Source organism: Taudactylus pleione, unplaced genomic scaffold, assembly GCF_031769625.1.
Source record: "Taudactylus pleione unplaced genomic scaffold, aTauple2 ptg000184l, whole genome shotgun sequence".
NCBI lineage: Eukaryota > Metazoa > Chordata > Amphibia > Anura > Myobatrachidae > Taudactylus > Taudactylus pleione.
In genome coordinates, this window is record NW_028284586.1 from 2,685,091 (window position 1) to 2,710,147 (window position 25,057).

Sequence of the window (25,057 nt, forward strand, 5' to 3'; positions counted from 1 at the left end):
AAAAAAACATGCACACTTGATGGGATCTCGACCAAGCCTGCATCTCGCGGGCTACTACATTTGCCCCATAAGTAGATAGATATTATACTTTACTTATATGGCACCACAAGGGGTCCGTAGCACCTTACAAAGTGCATAAACAGAGTGAGCAAGACAAGAAACTATTGACTTACAGTACAAAACATTGCAGGAAAAGGACATGGTTTATAGACATTGCTCCATCAGCGGTCATAATACTCAAGTACACAGCAAGGTGGCAGAAACTAAGGTTTAGATCGAGTAGATGATAGTAGAAGTATGGGAAGGAAAAGCACGAGGGAAGAAGGCCCTGCTCGTGAGAGCTTACATTGTAAAGAGAGCTTACATTCTAAAGATATAAAAACAGCAAGCAGCACTCCTCAAAGTTTGGTTTTCAAACTTCCCGAAATCATGTAAGGTATCAGCATCTTTTTCATGCCACCCTTCAGGGCCAAACGTTTCTCATTGAAAAACTCAGCAAAAATAATTAAATTACATTGTGTTTACTGGTCATCCTTAGGTTTAGTTATGCGGTAGTGGACAGGGTAGCACTTCTGTTTTTCCATATATTTTATGAATGACAGCCTCCAGCATTAGAGTTGTCTATCATGGACCATAAATAATTTGATTTGGTCCTGGACCACCAGCCAGTGGCACCCACGGCAAAAGCCCAGTCTCTTAACCACTGCTATATGGTAAAGCAGATGCCCTCCGATACATAACACTCCCAGCAGGGAGATTAGTGAAACAACTGGAAGCGGCAGCACTCAATGTTGAGAAAGAAAAGACGGAGTGTAGCAGTAGTTACCAATGTTATTAGAACACTTTCATTGGTGTGCATGCATCCTGCTGAGAAGGTTCCAATAACATTAAAACATTGGTGACCACTGCTACAGTCCGTCTTTTGTTCCTCAGCATTGAGTGCTGCTGCTTCCGGTTTTTGAAGATATAATCTTATAGCCATGGAAGATCACATAGCCAGAATGAAGAGATGAGTGGATAAAAGTGTTATGTTTAGAAGAAACTGAGATATTTACAGTTAAAGATAAATTTGACATGACTTGGACATAGCACTTTTATCCACAAAATACATCAGTAAATAGACTACCAACATTTAAAATAACATGGTTACTATGATGCCTAGGTCATAAAACCTCATCCATTTAAAAAAAAAGTAATTTTTCGTAAAATGTTACATAACACCTTCATCCACTCTCCTCTTCACACAAGAGTCACTGACACACAACTGAAAAAGGAAGTGAGGGCCAGTGGGGTGAGGAGCTTCAGGGATCATTTATGTATTTTGTGAAGTATAACAATAAGAAATGCTCCAAATTACAAAGTAAGCTTATAGGGGGGAGGGGATTCAATTCAGCAGAATGCTGACTAGCCCCGGGAGGGCGTTCCTGGAGCTATTCAATTGACTGTGCTTTTAAGTCCGACTAGAACCACTTAAGTCGGAGAATACCGGTTACCGTGCCTTAAGAGGGGTGTCTAGTCGCAGTAACTGGCATTCTCCAACTAATGTGCGGACGCATTTTTTGGGTTATCTGGTCATTCAGAAGGTGAGGCATCACGATGCACTTATAATGAGGGCAACCATTATGTATTGAATAAGGAGGCAGATAACATTGCTAATTCTCTTATGGGATGAATAATAGTATATTAATATATTACCTGTATAGGGAAAGTAGTTGTTTATATTTATTGAGAGCAATATTATTTATTGGTGTTTAAAAATATATGGAGAGCACACATTTATTATGTTATGGCTGTACAAATGGTACCCACATCATAAAATAATAAATGTTGCCCTTGTCATAAAAACATGAAACATTCCTTTAGCTTTCACTGTGCAGCAACATCTTCCCAAAGAGGTCACTGGGAAGATGGTGCCACGGAGGAGGAGGAACCTGCTGTACAGCACAAGGTAGGTATACTATGGGTGCAGGTTGTGCAGTGCAGGGCCAGCCTGGACCCAGAGGCCTGTGTGCACCACACACCCTGCACCCATTAGAAGTACTCCTATGCTGCAGAATCATTAAAAGCTCATCTGCCATTAACACCCACCATATATTAACACAATGTAACAGCTGTATAGGCATATCTGACACTAGGGATAACCATCGATTGTTAACTATCAATGATTTACCACCGAAGGTTTGCCATTAATGGTGGAGGTCCAATGGTTTTCCACCCTTATTGGCTTAGAGAAAATGTGTAGATTTATGTACTGGGGAACTGATACAAGACCCGCCCCCTTTCCAAATGTACCTGCTGCCTGCAATTCCTCACAGCAGGTAAGTTCATCAATGGGTGCAAATCATTGTTGGTCCTCAACTCGTCAATTGTTTCATGCCATCAATGTCAAGCACCAATGGAACCATCGATGGTTGACCCACTAATGGCCAAGCACTTTGGGCGGAATTCAATTGTTTCCAGCCCCCTTCGCGCCCGACGAAGCTATTCAAGTGTTGCTCCTGTCGGGCGCAATCAGCTGCCAGCGCTCCATTTCAGCTCGCAGCCCCACGGGCGTGGAAGCTGAAATGGGTGAAAATTTACCTGTTTGGGCCCCCAAATGGCACTTTTCGGGATCGCGCCCAGCCCTTTGCTTTGGCCAGGGGAAGCCAATTTATACGGCTAAACCCGACCACTTTGCGCAATCAGCGTGAAAACAGTAACAACTGAATAGCGCCCCGCGAACTCCAGTCACTTTAGACGGGAGATCCGGACCGTGAAAACAATTGAATACCGCCCTTTGAGTCCTTTAGGAGAAAAGTGATATATACATATTATTATTATTATTATTATTATACCTGTCTGACACATACATAGTGAGTGTCAGCAAATAATTACAATGTCAGTTTATAAATTAATAAAAGAAATATTTTTGCTTGATTAAGGGCCCCATTTATGAACGTAACTTATATACAACTGCATATTTTGTTTAGTATCGCAGTGATACTAACGAATATGACACTGGTGTTAAGCATCACTTACCTCTCCAGCGAGGTCCAGCAATGTTCCCCCTCCTCAGTGGTGTTTTCTGCTGTTTGTTAAATATTGAAAGGAGGACATAACCCTTTTAGTCTCATTCGTAAATGGCGCCCTAAATACCATAAAAATGAAACATACTAGAAATATACCAAGGGCAACAGTGGGAGCCAACAGAAACATCCTCTTATGTACCTTCTAGCTTTGTGGGCAGCAGACAGTTGATGATCTCAGAGACAAACACCACCGTGGGAACGTTGTGTTTGCTGGCACGTTGCATTGAATCTTATGCTACTCTCTCAACCTGCATACAATATTGCCGACTTACATAATGTGTGAAGTTACTACTTTACTTAATATTACTGTAAGGCACTCAGAAATGGAGCGGTAGCTAAAATATATTGTAATGTAATCCTTCAAACTGGTTTAACTAACTTACAACATATTCATAATAATGTTTAGTAGGATTTTTGTTCATTTACAACACTTAGGAATTCCTGAAAATACTGTACTGGTATTATTTGTGCGAGCGATTTATTTACTCAGTTACATCAATTCATAAAGAAACTAATGCCGCGGACACACTAGACGATAAAAGTGAACGATAACATTCAACGCTATATCGTTCATATTGTCTAGTGTGTATGGTTACGAACCACTAACGATGTGCGCTCCCGCAGGTCGTTAACGATATACCCAGTCGGTTGTACATGCAGCCCAATTTGGGAATATCGTGAGCGATGCCATGCTGCTGAATGCAACATGGCCCCACTGCCCCCTCCGCCGTTGTTCGTCGCTGGTCAGCATCAGCAAGTGTGTATACACTTGCCGATGCCAGCACCGCCGCTGACGATGTTGCTGCATACACACGTCGTCTAGTGTGTATGCAGCTTAACATTAAAAAGCCATAATTAAAGGCATAACAATAAGCAGACACACACTTTGTCGTACACTTGCGAGCAGGGTCCTCTTACCTTTTCTTTGTCTGTTATTTACCCAGTCTAGTTTTATTACTGCCTTGTTCTCAACTGTAAAGCGCAACAGAATAGGCTGGTGCTATATAAATAATTGCTAATTAGAATAGTCATTGTTTTAACATTTGCTATTCTGCCCTATTTTTCCATCACTAGTTAAACACTGAATAACAAAACACATTATCTGTGATTAATCATACATCTACTCCATTGATAATATGTATTTCCCCCAAACTAGAGCAGCTACAAAAAATAAACTGCAAAATGGATATTTTCTATACCAGGGTAAATGAAAATGAGACAACTCTGTTCTATAAAGGTCCATTCTTCCAGCAAGGATTACATCAGATTACATGGGGAACAAGCCAAGACATGCAAACAGCCCCTCTTGTGCTGAGTTCTGTGTAAAACCAGGATCTAGTTTCTTCCATAAAATTAATTTGTATGAACAGTAGAACAGGGGCAGAGGAGGCAACCGGGCAGGGGAGGCAACCGGGCACGCGCAGGGGCACAGGAGGCAACCGGGCACGCGCAGGGGCACAGGAGGCAACCGGGCACGCGCAGGGGCACAGGAGGCAACCGGGCACGCGCAGGGGCACAGGAGGCAACCGGGCACGCGCAGGGGCACAGGAGGCAACCGGGCACGCGCAGGGGCACAGGAGGCAACCGGGCACGCGCAGGGGCACAGGAGGCAACCGGGCACGCGCAGGGGCACAGGAGGCAACCGGGCACGCGCAGGGGCACAGGAGGCATGGCATTATGGACATAATAGGTTTAAATATGATAGAGTACAGATAATGGTGGGGGCAGCCCTGTGTTAGGAGATACTGGGATCTGAGTGTCAGAGACCCCCTACATGACATCACACTGGGGGAGTATGAAAGGATTCATGGGAATCGAATCTCTGCCAGAGGTTCCCCCACACACACACCAGGCAGCCAGGGGATAAGCAGCCCGCAGTCACCGCTCACCATGTCTGCCGCATCACTTCCTGCTCTCCCGCATTGTGCCGGGGGTGCGGGGGGCCGGGGCTCCCAGTCAGCTGTCTTCCTGCGACGTCCAGACCTCTCCCTCCTCTTCTCCGCCCGATGTGACGTCGCCAAAGCGACTCGCGCACTCCTGGTGACATCAGAGCTACAGTACGGGGGGAGAGGAGGATTTCACTCATGACGTCATCGTCACTGTAACTCCACCTCCAGCGACGTGACGTCACGCGAGAGGGCCGGCTATGCGACTATGCGTGCGTGGTGCTACGGTGATGAGGAGAGAGTCTGAGAGACCGTGTCCGTGTGTGTGGGTAGGAAGGTCAGTGCCGGGACGGGTGTTCCATGGCGCGGGTACGCTCTCCGGGTCACATTACCTTTCTGTTACAGCATCCGGATGATTAGGACACCTGGTGCTAACTAGACATGCTGGGGCTTGTAGTTCTGCCACTAGTATTAGCGTCGTCGGTAATAGTGTGTCCCTGTACACATTGCACAGATTACCTGCACCGCGCCCGTAATGTATATAATCAGTCAGTCAGGGCGGTCACACTCCCCGGTCCTAGCACAGCGTTTATCAGCCGGGACAAATGATCGACACATTTTTAATTCTTCTATTTTAAGCCTATGTGCTAGATTTATTTTTTTAACGATTTGCTTGACTCCGACGGATCGGATTGACAAATCGTGCAGTGTGTACGCACTATGTTGTGCAGTGCGCGCTCCTGTGGGGTCATCAGCCGCATCGCCTATTAAGGTGCCTACACACATAGCTATTTTTTACATGATTTGCCCGATTTCGACGAATCTTGACGACAAATCATGTAAAAAATGCCCATATCGTGAGTTTCTACTCGCGATGCCGATGCGTGTCCCCGCTGGTCGTACATCGCATCTTCAGATCTGCCATGCTGTAGAGCAGATTTGCCAATCTGGGACCCAATGCACTGGATGCACGATAGATCTTTAGTCAGATTGGACATTTTTTACTCTAATTCGTGAGCATGACTGCCGGGAGCTGCCTGGGGAGAGTTCAGTGGAAATCGTGCCTCAGGTCAGATCGTGAGCACATCGCTATGTGTGTGGGCACCTTTACATGCAGACCGACCTGACGATGCAACTGATGACTCCAAGCAGTGGGATGAGGCAGGGGCCCACATATCGGATGGACGGGCAACAGATCGTCTAGTGTGTATGGGCCTCCCGATATGTTGGCGTGTCAGCAGCTGCGTACACACGTTGTCTAGTGTGTATGCAGCTTTACCCTCTCCCTGGTGCCTAAGCCTAACCGTTCCCCCATTTCCTAACTGTCCCCTCTGGCAGCCTAACCCTGACCCTCCCCCAAGTGCCTAACCTTAAAAATGTAAAAAAAAAAAAAAATAATCGTGTTGACCATTTTTGTGTCGACCTTTTGTACCTATCAACCTTTTGTCAGTTTGCCTATTTAGTGTTCACTCTAGGTCCAGCAGCAGGCAGGGCGCCGGAGGCACTTCTGCGCGTGCGGCTGAAAAAGTGGTGTGGCCAAAGAAAACGGGGAGCGTCTTTATGACGAGTCTCCTTTTCGTCACTCCTGGGGGGGTGCCCGGCACTTACGGACATGCCGGGCAGCCCCCAAGCCCTACGGTCACGGGGAACGGATGCCGGGCGAATGCGCCGCCATTTGACCACCCGCGGGACACTGTGACCCGCGGGTGGAGACAGAACCCACAGGCTGTCTCAGCTGGGCATCGCGCTGGAGGGCAGGGTGCGGCGCCCCGCTGAAACAGCCTAGCGGGAACGCTACCTATTATATGTTGACCATTTGGTGTTGACCTATTAATTGTTAACCTTATTGCTGTCAACCTGTTTTCTGGATATCGATTATCTAATCCCTTTCAATATCCAATCATATGATCAGAGCAGATAATCAGTGCTCGTACTTGCGTACATTATATACAATTATCAGGCGTGTACAAAGTGCCCCCACTATATGGCAATATGTATTCAGGTCCTGCTAATGACCACTTCCTTACACTCCAGCAGCTCAGGTCACCTCTCCTGGACTTCCCACATGGATGTCAATCCTATTAGGTGTGATGGGGTCAAATTGCCATTGCAAACAGTATGAAATGGCCTGATCTCGCAGGTTTATGTAGGCCGCCCTACGCGGCTGTGAACCAAATTCAGTGAGTCCAGAGGCTCCATAAGTGCAACATATAGCGGCAACTTGCACCGCGAGCCGACTCACATCTGTTAGGATTGACCCTAATACAGTCACCTGTGATTTAACCCATCTCATCTATTATTTCAACGTAGGAGACAGCCATAACGAATGAAGTGGAAAGTCCAGGAGCAGAGCATTGTGTACCTGGTGGAAGGGATCATGTTGGAGGAACAGAAGTGGCTCTCATTTACAAACAATAAACCAAAGACCTATCTAAGTCAAAAAGATCAATTGCACAGTTTTGATTCAGTCTCTTTTGGCTTGATGCAATTAGGTGCACCCGAGAGTAAGTGCGACTGTATGTTGTGCTGACGGTACCTCCGCACTCGCTCATTTTTGTTCGGAGCCCCTTAATATTGTGTACAAATATATGCGAGTCCGGGGTAAGATTGGGCCGGGAGGGGGCAAAGTGCTGAGCCATTGCTCCGCCATTTCGCCCCCAATTGGATCGAGCCCTTTGAGTCTGTATAGACTAGCAATTCCAAATAAAATAAAAATATTTGTAACAATAATATGGTAGCTTGTGTGTGTACTACACTAAAGAACATACCGGAAATAATTTTTTGCTGTAGCTGCTTACATTTTGTAGAGTGTCATCTGTTGTGTTAAGACACCAGCCATTACTTAGAAGGGTGATGCTTCTGTGTCTTACAACAGCACAAACTTACAGCTTGCAAACCCCCAAAGCAGCTTGTAGTATGCAGTCTGGGACAGGTAGTTAACTGCCAGGCTGAAGGGGGCACTTTGTGCCATTAGTAAGTGTGGTATCTTTAACTCAAAATGGAAAGGTGCCTGGTAGGCAATTAATTTAAATAACTACAAAAATGTAATTGGATTATAGATTTTATTCGCTATTGATTTGCATGCAACAAGCATGAACTAAATAGTAGGATGCTTGCTTTAATCAATTTCTTTCAGATGACCGCAGTGACACGTCAAGAAGTCCTTGGCCTTTATCGCCAAATTTTCCGTATTGCAAGGCAATGGAAGTCTGTGTCAGAACTGGAGGAGGAGACGGTAAAGGAGAAGCAGTACATAGTGGATGAAGCTAGAAAACTCTTTAATAAAAACAAAAATGTATGTACCTTACAGGTTACAGTCTCTTAAGTCAGCCACACTCTGCCTGATTGAGTGTCTCTGTACAACTTGTCCCGACAAGACGGGAGGACTAGACCGACAGATCTGGCCAGTTGGTGGTCACGCCTGTGGGGCCCCAAGTGGCTGATAACCACACACACACGGGCTGATTGGGGAGCAAAGCAAAAATAAAAGAGAGCAAATTTTCACCTCGGCAAAATCATGTTATGCTGGCCATACACTGTCAGATCAAACTCTCCATCAGACAGACCGGCCAATTCTCTGACATTGCCATACAGTGTCAGATAATTGGTCTTTCTGTTAGTGAGTATATATAGATGTGTCCTTATACATCTTTGCTGCAGTCGTGTTAAAAAAAAAAAAAAAATCCCTCTCGGCCCGACATATCCTGTGAGGCTCTGCTAGAGCCAGGCGTATTCTTTTGCATCTTTTTTTCGTCGAAAATGCGACCGAGTCTCCGAGTCTGTATATGAAGTGCTACAATGTAGCGGCCGCAGCTTATTTCATTCCATGTTCCATTGTGGTTCATATACAGTCTCAGGTGCACACAGATATGCAGGTGTCTTATATCAAATTAATCAGCACGGTCTGCTGGTGCGTCCTAATCGCATTGCGACTTAGACACATTTTCATAGTTTAAAGCCACCCAACGCTACCAGAGTAGCACAGGACATGGCTTTTCACTCACGCCAGGCAAGTCGCGCTGCCTAGCGTATTGAGACTAAATGTATGAGGGCAAATTATATCTGTCGGACATGCTGAAAGATTTTACATGCCCCACGTACCAATAATTGGAGCTTGGCTGCAGCCATACGCTGTGCAATTATCAGGCCAATACTTGTCTGATAATTAATTAACTCTGCAGGTTGGGCAGATTTAAAATGTGCAGTGAGATATTCAATCACTTGCTAATTTCCACACGCATTAACCCATAGCTCCCGAGTTAAGTGCTCGTAACTGTGAGGTTACCCCGCGTGGTAAGCCCCAGACGGTGCACTTAGCACAGATTTTCCCTCTCTGCTCCTGAGGCTACGGGCAAAAAAAAACCGCATTAAGTGCACCCTGTGGGGCTTACTGCATGAATAGCCCCAGGCAGAGCTTTAACATCTACAATCCCTCTAATTGCATCTGCCCTTAGATTGCTGTATAAAAATAAGGATATCCGGTATTTGTGCATAATACATACAAAAGCAGACAATTTTTACTCTGCTTGCAAAAAAATAAATAAATATTTGCACCTGTTAAATCCAGGTGCAGAGTTACTTTTATAATTTGCTTTGCTACCGTCTCTGCATCAGTTCCTTAGTGTTAGCAGCCACCTCCCAACTTCATTTTCAGGCAGGAACTATTACAGTAGGAACAAATGGATTTTACATGTTCTCAATCAACTTTAGTGAATGTTTTCGTTAAAAATACAATAGCCGCAGAGAGTAGCAGTGACCCCTACAGGCTGGGAGAGAAGTGTGCACAAATATCACTTTCTACTTCAGGGTCCATAGGGGGTCCACAGGGTTGACCTTGGGGTATAGCTGGATCTGGATCCACGGGCACCACGCAGTTAAAGCTTTGCTGCTCCCAGGATGCACTTGGGTCCGTCCTCCTCTATACCCCGCCCCCGGCCACAGGCACCTCAGTTTTAGTTGGTGCCCGGCCGGAGTCGGGTCACCCTGTTGCAGTGGGGCTGCAGGAGCAGCCCCTAAGCTTTATTTTAAAAGAGAAATGTTTTTTTTTTTTCTACTTTTTTACACTCTTAGAGCGGCAGCATTAGACTGTCCTTTAGGACGTCCACGCTGCCGCTCCTCCCCGCTGGCGCCGCGACGCCAGTACAGCTCTGGGGACTCCCTTGACTGCTGCCGGATGCGACGGGGATCAGGTAAGCCGCGGGTCGCCGCGCGCATACTTTGTATGCAGTCAGAAGCCTCCGGTCTCTGGGGACAGACCGGCGGCGGCGGGCTCCCCCTCTATAGAGGAATACCCCGCATGTCCGCTAGACCACCAGGGTAACAGGCTGGTAGCGGGACCGGCCACCCGGGGGTTAATTGCTAGCCAGGGGAGGCAGCCTTCCCTGTCTAGCGGCTCCTCAGCTCAGCGCGCCTTTCAACTAGCAGTCTGGCGTCGCTGAGCTGCTCTTATCTCTCGGCCACTCCTCTGAGGTCTCCGGCAGACATCTTTACTGGCACATCGCAGACTCCCAGGCGGTATCAAGTGGACCGGTCCCCCTGTGTACCTCTCCCCTGCTAAAGGACAGTGTACACAGCGCTATAGCCCTCCCAGACACTGAATCTGGGAGGTTGATTGTAGCGGAAGGTGCAGTGAGTACTAACTTTTCTGCATTGTATGTGACTATTGCTAGTGCTGCCTGTCTGTGACTTATTCTCCTTGCTGTCAGCTTATAACTATCCCTTTCCTTCTCCTACGGCCCGGCAGGTGTGTGGGGGAAGGGCGTTGTTTCTGAGACCCTCACTTATATAAAACACGTATTAGTGGGGTCAGTCACATACTGTTGTGTGCTACACAGTACCATATCTGGGCTGTTGTGTCGCATACTGGTGAGTGCGCGGGTGTTAAAACCGTAATTCCTCTGTGATACCCATTTCTTGTGATTTACGGTATCATGTCTGATGAGGAGACTGAACGCTCTGTGGCTCCTGTGCTCATTTCCTGCAGACGCTGTGCTGCTGGAGTTGATGGGGAGGACTTATCTCAGGATGGTCTGTGCGGGCGGTGCCAGCTGGTACCGGGCCCCTCCAACCCCCCTGTATCACAGGACCCTCCTTGGGCGATGTTTTCACAGGTGCTGGCGTCTATTGCGGACTGGTTATCGGTCCCATCAGCGGTCCCATCTAGGGCGTTGCCGCAGCCCACCATCCCCCATTCCCCGGGTGTTCCACAAATGTTGCGGTCTCCCCCCGGGGCCCAGACTGTGGGTCCTTACTCGGGACTGCCTGTGTATGTGCAGTCTTCCCCAGGGACGCGTCAGTCTGTAGTGCCTTTGCAGAGTTTTGCTCCGACGCCTCCGCCTTGGGTGGATGTTCTCTCCAGCTCCGTACAGAGTCTGGCGGCTTCATCCTCGGCGTTTCAGTCCATGTTGCAAGGTGATGTGCCACCAAGGGCGTCTAAACGTCCTGTGGGGAGTTCACTAGCTGCGCAGTTGTCGGACTCGGAAGTGTCCTCAGATGATGGAGAAATCCATGAGGACTCTGACTCTGATGCCATGGGGCAGGAGGTGGAAGCTAAGTCCTCCATTAATGTTCCAGCCTTAGGGCGGTGCGGGCTATCCTACATGTTGAGGATGATGCGCCGGCTCCTAGGTCGAAGTTTCCTAATTTTAAAAAGACCAAGGTGACTTCAACTGTGTTCCCCCTCTCTGATCAATTATCGGATCATATGGCGCGGCCTGGCAATTACCCAGTAAGAGGTTCCATCCACAGAAGAGGTTGGTGGCGAACTATCCTTTTCCTGAAGCTCATTGCAGGAAATGGGAGACTCCGCCGGCGGTGGATTCCCACGTTACCCGCTTGATCAAAAGCGCGACGCTGCCATTGCCGTCTATCTCCTCTTTGAAGGATCCCACGGATAGGAAGGTGGAGACTTGTTTAAAGTCCATTTATTCTCTTTCCGGGGCGGTGGCTCCGCCCGTCCATGGCTATCTCCTGGGTGGCTAAAGCCATTGAGGCATGGGCCAATGCCTTGGAGGATACCTTTCCTGATGAGGCTCCGGATATCCAGAGAGCGTTAGTGGGACAGATGCGGGATGCAGCTTCCTATATTGGGGAAGCGTCTTTGGATGCCAGCCTGCTCACTTCTAGGGTGTCGGCTGCAGCGGTGTCTGCTCGGCGCTCCCTGTGGCTGAGGTCCTGGAGGGCTGATGCAGATTCAAAAAAGGGTCTGGAGGCCTTGCCTTTTAATGGTGATTTACTATTTGGTCCGGATTTTGCGCCGGCAAAAGTAAGGAGCTCTGCCTTTTGGTCCTTTCGGGTTCAGGGTAAGGCCAAGGGCCAGTCCTTCCCGAGACATTCGGCAACCAAGGGCGCACCCAAGCCCAAGAAGCAAGCATGGAGTGCTCGGCGCCCTTCTTCCAAGCAGGAGGATAAACCTGCTGCCTGATGGGACGGGCCTCTCTCTGGGGGACCCCAGAGTGGGAGGCTGACTTCTCCAATTCGCCCAGTGTTGGCACAATACCACCACGGATGCCTGGGTTCGAGAAGTAGTCTCTCAGGGGTACGCCCTGTCTTTTCGGTTCAGTCCGCCCAACCGGTTTTTCTGTACGAGTCCTTCTCTGGACAAAACCAAAGCTGGTCAGATTCAGGTAGCTATAGAATCCTTGCTACAAGCAGGGGTCATTGTTCCCGTTCCGCAGTCTCAGCGCGGGACGGGGTACTATTCTACTCTGTTTCTGGTACAGAAACCCAATGGTTCTCATCGCCCTATCCTGAATTTGAAGTCTCTGAACAGATACCTCAGAGTTCCCAGGTTCAGGATGGAAACGTTACGTTCCATCATTCTGGCGATGGAACCCGGGGATTATATGGTCTCCCTCGATATCCAGGACGCCTATCTCCATGTGCCCATAACACCGGCACATCAGCGGTATCTGAGGTTTGCTATCCTGAACCATCACTACCAATTTCGGGCGTTGCCTTTCGGCCTTTCCACGGCTCCGAGGGTGTTCACCAAGGTGATGGCAGTTATGGCTGCCCACCTTCGGGGTCAGGGTCTACGTCTGTTGCCGTACCTGGACGATCTGCTGCTGGCGAGCTCCCCGGAGGTGCTTCTTCGACATCTCCACCTGACCATTGCTTGTCTTCAAGCACACGGGTGGTTGATAAACTGGAAGAAGTCCTCCCTGATTCCATCACAGCGGATGGTTCATTTGGGAGCCCTGCTGGATTCTCGTCAGCAACGGATTTTCCTGACTCCGGAGAAGGTCTCCCTGCAGCTGCGGATACACAGTTGCCTGAGCAGTTGCCGCCTGTCGGTCCATTCAGCTATGAGAGTTCTGGGGTCCATGGTGTCGACATTCGACATGGTGGAATTTGCCCAGTTCCATTCCCGGCCCCTGCAGGGGCTGATTCTATCGGAATGGAACGGGTTACCTCACCGGATCCGCTCTCAGATGCTGGTGTTGTCCCCGGAGGTTCGACAGTCTTTGGCTTGGTGGCTTCAGACAGCGCATCTGGTCGAGGGGCGCCCCTTTTGGTCCCGGACTGTGTCCTGCTCACGACGGATGCCAGTCTCCGGGGTTGGGGGCAGTGACCGGCTCATTATCGCTTCAGGGTCGTTGGTCCGCGGAGGAAGCACTTCTCCCCATCAACATCCTGGAACTGCGGGCTGTGTACAGGGCCCTGCAGTCGTCCGGCCCCGCTCTTCACGGAAGGGCGGTTCAGGTGCAGTCCGACAACGCCACCACGGTGGCGTACATCAACCACCAAGGGGGAACTCGCAGTCGGGCAGCAATGTCGGAGGTGTCTCGCATTCTTGCTTGGGCGGAGTGTCACGTTCCAGCGATCTCGGCAGTCTTCAGTCCCGGAGTCCTCAATTGGGAGGCGGACTTCCTCAGCCGTCACGACGTGCATCCCGGGGAATGGTCGCTTCACCCAGAGGTGTTTCAGCTACTCGTGGACAGGTGGGGGCTGCCGGAGCTGGACTTGATGGCCTCCCGTCACAATCACAAGTTGCCCGTTTACGGGTCAAGGACAAAGACGCAGGCGCCTGTCTGGTAGACGCTCTGTCGGTGAAATGGACGTTTCACCTGGCGTATCTGTTTCCTCCGATATACCTGCTTCGTCGGGTCCTGCGGAAATTCAAGCAGGACGGCGGCACGCTCGTGCTGGTGGCTCCGGCGTGGCCCAGACGTCCTTGGTACTCCGATCTGAGGTGCCTCTCCATCGACGCTCCGTACCTTCTTCCTCAGCGTCGGGACCTGTTGTCTCAAGGGCCCTGCCTTTACCCGGATCTGGGTCGGCTGTCTTTGACGGCGTGGCTCTTGAGACAGCCGTCTTGAGGTCTAGGGGTTTCTCCAGTTCGGTCATTGGTACCATGCTTAGGGCACGCAAGCCTGCTTCCGCGCGGATTTACCACAGGGTGTGGCACACTTACTTTCAGTGGTGTGAATCCAGAAACTATGATCCGCAGGTGTTCCGGGTTTCCAGAATCTTGGAGTTTCTTCAGTCAGGTTTGGACCTCGGCTTACGCCTGGCCTCTCTGAAGGTTCATGTGTCTGCTTTGTCCGTGTGGTTTCAGCGACGGATTGCTACACTGCCAGATGTTCACACCTTTTTCCAAGGTGTTCTCAGGATCCAGCCTCCCTTCGTGCCTCCGGTGGCTCCGTGGGACTTGACGGTGGTACTGAGGGTCTTGCAGGGTCCTCCTTTTGAGCCGCTTGAGTCGGTGGAGCTCAAGTGGCTGACGTTTAAGACCATTTTTCTCCTGGCAATTGCTTCTGCCAGGAGGGTTTCAGAATTGGGGGCGCTTTCCTGTCGCCCTCCTTTTCTGATTTTTCACCAGGACAGGGCAGTGCTCCGCACGCGTCCTGAGTTTTTGCCCAAAGTGGTTTCAAAGTTCCACATTAATCAGGAACTTGTTGTGCCAGCTTTTCAGTCACCTGATCTTTCTGCTGGTGAGGCTTCCTTGGATGTGGTCCGGGCACTTAGAATCTATGTGGACCGGACTGCTTCGGTTAGGAAGTCGGATTCTTTGTTTGTCTTCTTCGGTTTTCACAAGAGGGGTTGGCCTGCCAACAAGCAAACGCTAGCCCGTTGGCTTCGTTCAGTTATTTGTGAGGCTTATGCGCAGGAGAGTTTACCTGTGCCAGCCTCTGTTAAGGCTCATTCCACTCGTTCTGTGGGTCCCTCTTGGGCTGCTAGACGTGGCGCCTCCGCTGTTCAGCTGTGTAAGGCGGCTACTTGGTCTTCAATTCAGACGTTTTTGAGGTTTTATGCGTTTGACACCTTCGCCTCTCAGGATGCATCCTTTGGGCGCCGGGTACTCCTTTCAGCACAGGAGCGTCCCCGCCCTTAGTTGAACTGCTTTGGGACATCCCCAAGGTCAACCCTGTGGACCCCCTATGGACCCTGAAGTAGAAAACAAGAGATATGGTAAGAACTTACCTTTGTTATCTCTGTTTCTACGAAGTCCATAGGGTCCACAGGGCGCCCGCCCTGACGCACCTGGCTTCAAATGGGCTGTGTGGCTGGTCACCGGTTTTCCGTCTCCCATTTCTGTGAGTATGGTTTCTTGTGTGTTCCAGTCTTCCTTCTCTCTGTTTAGTCTCCTCCTCCGGCCTTAGCTGCTTACCAACTGAGGTGCCTGTGGCCGGGGGCGGGGTATAGAGGAGGACGGACCCAAGTGCATCCTGGGAGCAGCAAAGCTTTAACTGCGTGGTGCCCGTGGATCCAGATCCAGCTATACCCCAAGGTCAACCCTGTGGACCCTATGGACTTCGTAGAAACAGAGATAACAAAGGTAAGTTCTTACCATATCTCTTGTTTTTCAGTGCTGCTTTAATTTAAATGGGAAATCTCAAACCTAAAAAACATATTAGTCTCTATAGCAAGTATTATTCATACAGACATTGTAGGATGATATCATTCTGTAAATAGTTTTTTTTTTGTGAGGAAATAGGACGTCTTTAGTTTCAGTGTTATGAACTTAGGGCCTGATTCAGAGCCGGACGCTATTTGCGCTCACTCGTTCAGAAAAAGGGGCCGGATATTTAAATAGAGCGCTCGCTCTTTGCGGTCTGTTGACGCCTCTATGTCTGAGCGAGCGAACAAAATATGTGCTCGCTGTTTTGTAAAGATGCCCCCTGGCCGTTCGCATCATAAGTCATCTCCGCTATTTATTAGTTTAATCGAGTACATCGAAAGGCGTCTGAACTGCTCGCAGTGCTTGTGGTTGGATTTTCCTACCGCAATCATGCGAACAGTTCAGGCTAAGAGACAACCAAGTGACGTGGTCGATGACGCTGATTTGTTAATTATGCACACCCATTAAATGCCCGTTTTGACCGTTTGGCACGCCTGCGTTCGGATCTCCACTCCCCGTTGTCAAGCACCTTCCCCTTTTACCACCCACAAACGCCTCATCCTGTCACTCATATTAGCAGGCACTCGCTATTTTGCGAGCACACGATTTCCGATCGCACTGACTGGTTGGCGCATGCGCATTACGATCCATGCGCAGATGTGCGAACATCGCTCTGTGCGAACGAGCGGCCGCTTACGAGCGGCTCTGAATCAGGCCCTTAGCCCGCTTTACTCAAGGGGTGGAGTGAGGGCTTTGCAGGTAAGAGGGGAGTGATTTGTGTTTGATTCCGGTGGACACGAGGAGCCAGTCCTGTGTTTTGCTGTGTGTTACAGTAGATATTGATCGGCAAGGAGACGAAGGTCAGGCTTCCTGCAGCATTTAAGATGGATCCTGCCCTACTCTTTAAATACTCTCCTACAAACAAGAGTCTTGTTTTTAAAAGTTGATGCAAAAGTTTGAGCACTCCTATATCTAATCAGTCTAGGCGCTCCCTGAGTAGCAAACCCCTCCCACTGGATGGTATATATTTTGCACCCCTGCAGATGGCACTACCTTGTCCACTATTAAAACTGGGTCCAGTGATGCAAACGTTTTCTGAAGTCACAAAAGAGCTTTTATAGTAAGTGGCGATTCTCCACTTTTGCTTTCTAGAAATCACCCTTATTGTCTTAAGAGATGGTCATGCCATTTGGTATGCATGGCAAAACCTATTACATGGAGAATATAGAACAGGAATATTTGTGCTTTGCAGTGGGTCAGTGAGCTCCAAGGACAAATGTACCTGGAAATTGCCTTATAATAATTGCCTTATAATACAGGGATACATATATATACAGTCAGGTGCATAAATATTGGGACATTGACAGAATTTTCATATTTTGGCCTCTATTCACCACCGAAATGGCTTTGAAATGAAACAAACAAGATGTGCTTTAACTGCAGACGTTCAAATTTAATTTGAGAGTAATTACATCCAAATCTGGTGAACGGTGTAGGAATTACAACGGTTTCTATATGTGCCTCCCACTTTTTAAGGGGCCAAAAGTAATGGGACAAACTAAACAATCCTAAATCTAACTTTCACTTTTTAATACTTTGTTGCAAATCCTTTGCAGGCAATTACAGCCTGAAGTCTGGAACGCATAGACATCACCAGACGCTGGGTTTCATCCCTGTTGATGTTCTGCCAGGCCTCTACTGCAAATGTCTTCAGTTCCTGCTTGTTCTTGGGGCATTTTCCCTTCAGTTTTGTCTTCATCAAGTGAAATGCATGCTCAATCGGATTCAGGTCAGGGGATTGACTTGGCCATTGCATAACATTCCACTTTTTAGCCTTATAAAACTCTTTAGTTGCTTTTGCTGTATGCTTCTGGTCATTGTCCATCTGCACTATGAAGCGCCGTCCAATGAGTTCTGAAGCATTTGACTGAATATGAGCATATAATATTGCCCGAAACACTTCAGAATTCATTCTGCTGCTTTTGTCAGCAGTCACATCATCAGGAAATACAAGGGAACCAGTTCCATTGGCAGCCATACATGCCCACGCCATGACACTACCACCACCATGCTTCACTGATGAGGTGGTATGTTTTGGATCATGAGCAGTTCCTTTCCTTCTCCATACTCTTCTATTCCCATCACTCTGGTACAAGTTGATCTTTGTCTCTTCTGTCCATAGGATGTTGTTCCAGAACTGTAACGGCTTTTTTAGATGTCTTCCTGTTTTTGAGGCTCACCAATGGTTTACATCATGTGGTGAACCCTCTATATTCACTCTTGTGAAGTCTTCTCTTGATTGTTGACTTTGACACATATACACCTACCTCCTGGAGAGTGTTCTTGATTTGGCCAACTGTTGTGAAGGTGTTTTTCTTCACCAGGGAAATAATTCTTCTGTCATCCACCACAGTTGTTTTCCGTAGTCTTCCGGGTCTTTTGGTGTTGCTGAGCTCTCCGGTGCGTTCTTTCTTTTTAAGAATGTTCCAAACAGTTGATATGGCCACACCTAATGTTTTTGCTATCTCTCTGATGGGCTTGTTTTGATTTTTCAGCCTAATGATGGCTTGCTTCACTGATAGTGACAGCTCTTTGGATCTCATATTGAGAGTCGACAGCAACTGATTCCAAATGCAAATGTCACACCTAGAATCAACTCCAGACCTTTTACCTGCTTAATTGATAATGAAATAACGAGGGAATAACCCACACTTGTCCATGAAATAGCTTTTGAGTTGATAGTCCCATTACTTTTGGCCCCTTAAAAAGTGGGAAGCACATATAGAAACCGTTGTAATTCCTACACCGTTCACCTGATTTGGATGTAATTACCCTCAAATTATATCTGAAAGTCTGCAGTTAAAGCACATCTTGTTTGTTTAATTTCAAAGCCATTGTGGTGGTGAATAGAGACCAAAATCTGAAAATTCTGTCAATGTCCCAATATTTATGGACCTGACTGTGTATATATATATCAGGTTTTACCTGCCTTCTGCTTGTCCTTTTGGAATCCGTCAAATTGTATTATTTAAAAAAAAAAAAAAAGTGTGCGATTGTGCTGCTGCGTAAAAGAGAAGTACTCCCTTGTCTGAGAGGAGTACAGCTCAGAATAGATTAAGTATATCACATGAGGATTCTGCAGTGCCTCACGGAATTCTGCTAGTGGATGATTGTTTAATTGGTGTCTGTAAACTATACCTTTTTTTGTGTAAACACAGATTGTTATTTCTACTATATAAATGGTCATTATAATGTATCATAGCTTAGTAATGGGAGTTCTCGAGTGCAGAAAAGCAGTTTGCTATAATTGGGATTTTGTGCGGACCGCGTGCACTTGGGAAAAGGTGGGGGGTTCGTGCGATCCGAACCCTATCACAGCAGGTAAGCAGCAGCTCATCCTTCCCATCCGATATCTCACTGGCAGGCATCGAGTAGGAGAGGGGGAGGCTGCAATGCTTGCCTCCAGTACAGGGTGGGCCTGGGTGGAGGGGGAGGTTGACATCCTCAATCTGGCGGGGGTGGCTCCGACAGGGTGGGCCAGGATCAAAATGGAGGGGGTGGCTGGCATACCCTGTCCGCCCGGAGCGGCTGTGAGATGCAATAAGTCGCGCTGTGCTGACATTTCTATATAAGGGAGAACACTGGTACACTATGCATTAGGTGTATAGGAAAGCAGTGGTAAATCTAGCAGTACTTGTCTTTCATCACGTCAGTAATATTTAATTAAAAGGGTTCTGCACCCAAAATTTATATAATACTATTTAGTGTTGGAACCGCTATACAGTATAACGGAAATAAAATAACATGCTTGACATCTACATAGTAACCATCATCAAACATCCCCGCAGCCTAGCTTGGCTTTCTATTTGTAGGTATTTTAGGCAGCTATAGATACCACAAATAGAATGAAATGACAGGACATGCCACAAGCGAGTTTGACATTTATTGCCCCTTGGATAGAATTGCTGCCTCACAGTGCTCTGGCCATGTTTTCTAATCCAATCCAACAAGGGCACATTCTGTGTGAAGTTTGTACCTTCTCCCCGTTTTTGGGTGGGATTTTTCCCACAATCCAAAAACATACTGGTAGGTTCATTGGCTCCTGACTAAATTAACACTAGTATGTTTGTGTGGTACAGAACCTAGTCCTAGCTCTGCTGGCTCAGCGACTGATGTGAATTATTAAACATTCACCGTGAAGTACTATGTAACATGTTGGCTTTATATAATTTAGAATAATAAAAATTATAGCATCTGTCAGCCATTAAGTGCTCATCACAGTGAAGGGCCCCCAGATGCGGTGGGAGATAAGAGCATGGAATATAACTACCAATTTTTAAACTGCCTGAAAATGTCAGTTTTACCTTAGAGAGCACCAGGCACCTGTCTTATAAATGTAATAACAAAGCATCTCTTCCCTTGTTTTACTCACATTTATAGTATAAACCCCTTAAATGTTTTTCTTTTTTGTTTTGCCAGGTGACACATATAGAAACAATCCAGCAATGTATACAAGAATGCAAGGCTCGAGTTGAAATTGGTCTACATTATGGAATCCCATACCCCAGACCTGTAAGTATTTCTATGTAGAGGATCATCTTGCTCTATAGCAGAATACTCAGTGCTACTTATACTGCTTTTACACCTAAATCCTGGGTCTGTCCCGAGATTTGGAACACAGTTCCAAAACGGGTCAGACCCAGTACAGACCTTTTCTACTGCGGCGCCGATCCGGATTATTCCCGGATCGGTGCCGTTCACACTGCACACTGGTGCAGTGGAACACTTCTTCCGGTGCTTGGAGATGACATCATCTCCAAGCGCCGAGAAACCCGGAAGTCCCCATGTTGTAAATGGGACCCGGGGTACCCGTTTGCACTGCAGGGTTTCATGGGTTGTTCCCGTGTAATACCCTGCAAGTTACCTGGGTTGGATTGCTGGGTCACTCAACCCGGGAATCCAACCCTGTCCCCTTTTACACCTAGGAGCAACCCGGGTTAACCCTGCAATAACCTGGGATTTAGCTCTGGTTTAAAAGGGATATTAGTTTAAGCAAAAGCTAAACTCAAATTCAATTAAGGTAAAATTACAGCTCAGTTTTGCAGATGTTGGTGATAATGAACTGACCATGTGTGGGGTTATCATTTATTTATTACCAGTTATTTATATAATGCACACACATTCTGCAGCACTTTACAGACAATATTTGGCCATTCACATCAGTCCTTGCCCCAGTGGAGCTTACAATCTATATTTCCTATCATATACACATACACACAAGAGTTCATTTTTGTTGGGAGCCAAGTAACCTACCAGAATATTTTTGGAGTGTGGGAGGAAACCCACGCAAGCACAGAGAGAATATACAAACTCCATACAGGGCCATAGTGTGAATTTAACCAACAACCTCAGTGCTGCGAGGCAGAAATACTAACCATTACACCATCTGTACTGTCCCTTACTGTCCCAAGAGGAGACTGACAAGTTTTATGTAGTGTGTAGCCATTTTGGACTTTGATTGAGTATCTCCTCCGGTCTATTTATGGGGCACCTTAAGGGTTGAGATTTAGATTGTTTACTGGACTCTGCTATCATAGACTACTCCTTGGCAATGACATGTATTGCAAGTATTGTTTGGTTACAGGCTTAACTCCCCTACCAGTTTTTATGTGATTTTGCAGGAAGCCCAAAGGTTCTCTTCTGCAATCAGTTGCAGATCTGTACAGTATACAGAGCCATCTGTGTACAGGTCTGACTATACTTGTTGTTGGCCTGTTTTATTGGGGACCAGGTATACCATTAAAAACGGGCAGGCCGTGTGCTGGTAGGGGTATGCAGTTAGCAAATTGACTTTATAATGTCAACACCAGAATGTTGACTGTTACAATGTTGACATGGTTAAAATGTCACACAAGGTCATTGCATTGTTTGCAAATTGTCTAAACAATTTCCCTTGAAATCCCGGACAAACGATAAAGTGCATACACACTGTGCAGTCTAACAAACGAGCAAACAATATATCTTGCATCATTTGGAGGTTAGATTGTTAACTATATAACAGTAATATATCGCCTGGTTGTCCGGTAGAGCGTACACACTGCACGATTGGAGGGAAATTGTTAACGAGATTGACAGATTGAGCTGCATGTAGAGAAGATCTGAAGATGCGACAGACGACACAGCGGGAGTGCGCATGGTGCATACACACTTGACGATTTGAACTATTTGTCATTCTAATGCGTCGGAATCGGCCACATCGTTCAAAAATCTAGTGTGTATGGGCCTTAGGTTTAGGGGTTAGGGATAGCTTACAGAAACTTTTCATAAGTGTTGACATGTCTATAGACGCCATCATCTGGTCGATATTATGAATGTCGACATGGTGAAAATCGACATAAAATACCACATCCCCGGTATGCGCCCAGGTGGATTACCCCTGCAGTGATTATGGCGACCTCACAATGCCAGCGTTCGGATCCTCGCTATCGACAGTGCAGCCCTATACTTACACTGTGTCATCCTCTTCCTCGTGCTGATGGTCACCTTACAGATGTCCTCACCATGTGTACTAGAAAACATGCATTGCTAGATTTTAGTTAAGTGATTATAGTTTTGGGATTTTTTATGTGCATCTCCTATAATATGCATTCCATTTTTGAATCCATATAAATATGCCCATTACCTTACCAGAGCTCTAATGGAGTGAAATCAATGAAGAAGTAGCAATGTCATGTATACATGAGGGATTAACTTGTACTTTGTTACATTCTTAGACCCACCTACCTCCTATGGGACTTGCCATACCACACAGTAAGAGCATGCGCACGCAGGAGAAGCTGAGGAAACAAGCCAAGCCACTCTACTTGAAGTCATATGATGAAATCTCATAATGGCAGCAAGACGATATTACTCTCTAAGTACATATTGCAGCAGAATGAACGGCTGCCCCTGGAGTTGCAGTATGAAGGGCGGTTTGGTTAGATCTGGCGGAAGGATATGGCCCGCAGGCCCGTTTGGCTTAGATCTAGTGCTTTTCCATACTCCTTATATTTATATGCCGATAACACTATTGGGAGTATTACTAAAATGTGGATGCTCAAAGAATCTGTATCAGTCTTATTGAAGATGGAGCTTGAGTGCAGATCTCACTCTGTGTGATTTGCTTGTGCTGGTAAAGTGTTACTAGAGCTATACACGGCCAGTGTATCTCTGCATCTAGGATGTATAAGTGTCCTTCTGCAATAGATCTCATTTTCATATTTTCACTTTTTAAAGCTGCAGCATCTTTAATGAATTTAAAGAGACAATAATATTACATACAAAAGACATTTGTTTTTTTAGTTAATATTATTGACCCTTTATATCCAGCAATCGAAACTGCAGAAGATGCGGCTCTGACAGGCGCTGTATTATTGCATAGTATTTAGCCCTTAGTCTCATGGATATTATCTAGGTTGCAGCAGCTGCAAATATACCCAACTATACTTCCCATCAGGGCCAGCCCGAGGGATGTTTGACCAGTGCAGTCGAACAGGGTCGCCACCCTACACAGGGCACAGTCTCCCAACCATCCCGATTTCAGCAGGACAGTGCAGTTTTTCAGGCACTGTTCAACCTGCGGACCGAAGTGTAAAGCTGAATAGATGCCGCGTGCAGGGGCGTAGGAAGGACGGTTCCGGTAAGGGCACAAGCTCCTGGTGCCAAACAGGTCAGAAGGTGCTTGCAGCGGCTGGAGTCCAACACCGGCATCTATTTACTAACTCACAGACGCCCAGGCACGTCCCCTCCCTGCCCGGAAACTCTCCCTCCCAGCCTGGACACACCCCTCAGCCCTGTCACTTGGATTAAAGGACAGAAAAATCCCAGGGAGAAGCTGATACACCCAGTACACCATCAAGGTTATTTCTTTCCAGATAAACCCTCTCCACATCCTCGATCCCTACCCTCAATAACAGGTCCCTTCCTATACATAATAATCTGAAGCCCTGGACTGCAAACCATCTTCAATCTTATCAGGTCACTCAGAAATAGCATATATGTATATATATTATTTGTTTTATTTCAATTTAGCCTAATATGCTGGCTGCTCCCACTTTTGCAAAATTCAGTAGGGGGTGAAGGGGAGGCGCCATAGCGTAGACATGCTCCAGGCACCATAGCTCCACGCTACACCACTGGCCGCGTGCAGTGCAGGGAGACTGCTGAGGGCAGCACAGCTGCTGACGGAGTGCTGGGCTCGCCTCCTGCATGACATTAAATGCGTAATTTGGGGGCATGGCCTATGGAAATTAGGTCACGTGCGTATCTGGGGGGCACATAACTATTGCACAGGGCGCTGCTCCACCTGGAGCTGGCCCTGCCTTCCATAACTAATCACACAAGCAATGACTGCTGAGATTATAATGTTGGTGTACAACTTCTTGGGACAAACCTAGACTGTGCTCCACACCCTTCATAAGTGTTCCATCCATGCACATTATCAACGTATTCTTTGAGAGCAAAGTGCAATTAGTGTACAAAGGTTTGGTAAAGGAACACTTATCTGATCTTATACACAATTGGAATGGGTTGAGTCCGGTTCACAAAATGTATTAGGTTTCCTAAAAGCTACATTGACTGTTCAATTACATAATTGTCAAAGTAATTAAATTGTTTTATTCACAGCTTTGCTTATGATTCATGTTTGTTAATATATAATCGTGATTATCAATGATGGCTGCTTGTTGATGTAGTGCAATTATGTTAACTGATACAAAATGTGCTAGAAACCATACTTGACTATGAAGTAAAAGATCTATGTTATGGACAGTCAGAATATGAAACATTTATTAGATATAAAAGTGGTCTGGATGTTTTTAATATTCAGATATGCTTATTTGTATTTTAGAGTGATTACTACAGGGAATTACCACCGTGAGGATAAAGTGCCAGCTGCAGCTGAGATTTTGTTGTACCTTCCATAAAACTGTATTACTGTCTATTACCACTAAGATGCTGCTCCATTTCTCTGGTACTCTTGCAGCCTGTATATAATTAGTAGTGCAGCATTAACAATACACATTCCAACAGGTTCAATGGACGGTATCCAATTGTTATAGTGCGCCCGATCTCCCGTCACAGTGACAGGAGATCGCGGGACGCCATTTAATTGTTGCAGATTTTCTTGCTAATCTTGCCCATAGTGGTGGGGTTTAGCCACGTAAAGCGGCTACCGCTGACCAAAGTATTGGGCGCGATAGCGAAAAGTGCCATTTGGGCAA

General features: G+C 47.0%; 2 protein-coding genes across 4 annotated transcripts in view; one reads left to right on the plus strand and one right to left on the minus strand.

Annotated features, from left to right (window-relative positions):
* DCUN1D3 (defective in cullin neddylation 1 domain containing 3) overlaps nt 1-5,254 on the minus strand; it is a 38,975-nt gene extending 33,721 nt beyond the window's left edge. The window contains exon 1 of one of the 2 annotated variants that reach the window (XM_088476156.1): nt 4,958-5,254. In XM_088476156.1, the coding sequence (XP_088332282.1) occupies nt 4,958-5,154 (197 nt within the window). In that variant the 5' untranslated portion in view covers nt 5,155-5,254. Of the gene's footprint in view, nt 1-3,018; nt 3,037-4,957 lie in introns of those variants that run through there. The other variant, XM_088476157.1, reaches the window with a different exon arrangement.
* On the plus strand, nt 5,100-24,460 carry LYRM1 (LYR motif containing 1). Of its 2 annotated transcripts, none has more exons than XM_088476159.1 (4): nt 5,100-5,323; nt 8,091-8,249; nt 20,277-20,369; nt 22,571-24,460. In XM_088476159.1, exons 1-4 carry the CDS (start codon nt 5,315-5,317, stop codon nt 22,685-22,687), a joined length of 378 nt encoding a protein of 125 aa, XP_088332285.1. In that variant the 5' UTR covers nt 5,100-5,314; the 3' UTR covers nt 22,688-24,460. The 2 variants fall into 2 exon arrangements, with proteins under 2 accessions (XP_088332285.1, XP_088332286.1); XM_088476160.1 differs by having other exon boundaries at nt 5,102-5,291.
* The last annotated feature ends 597 nt before the right edge of the window (nt 24,461-25,057 follow it).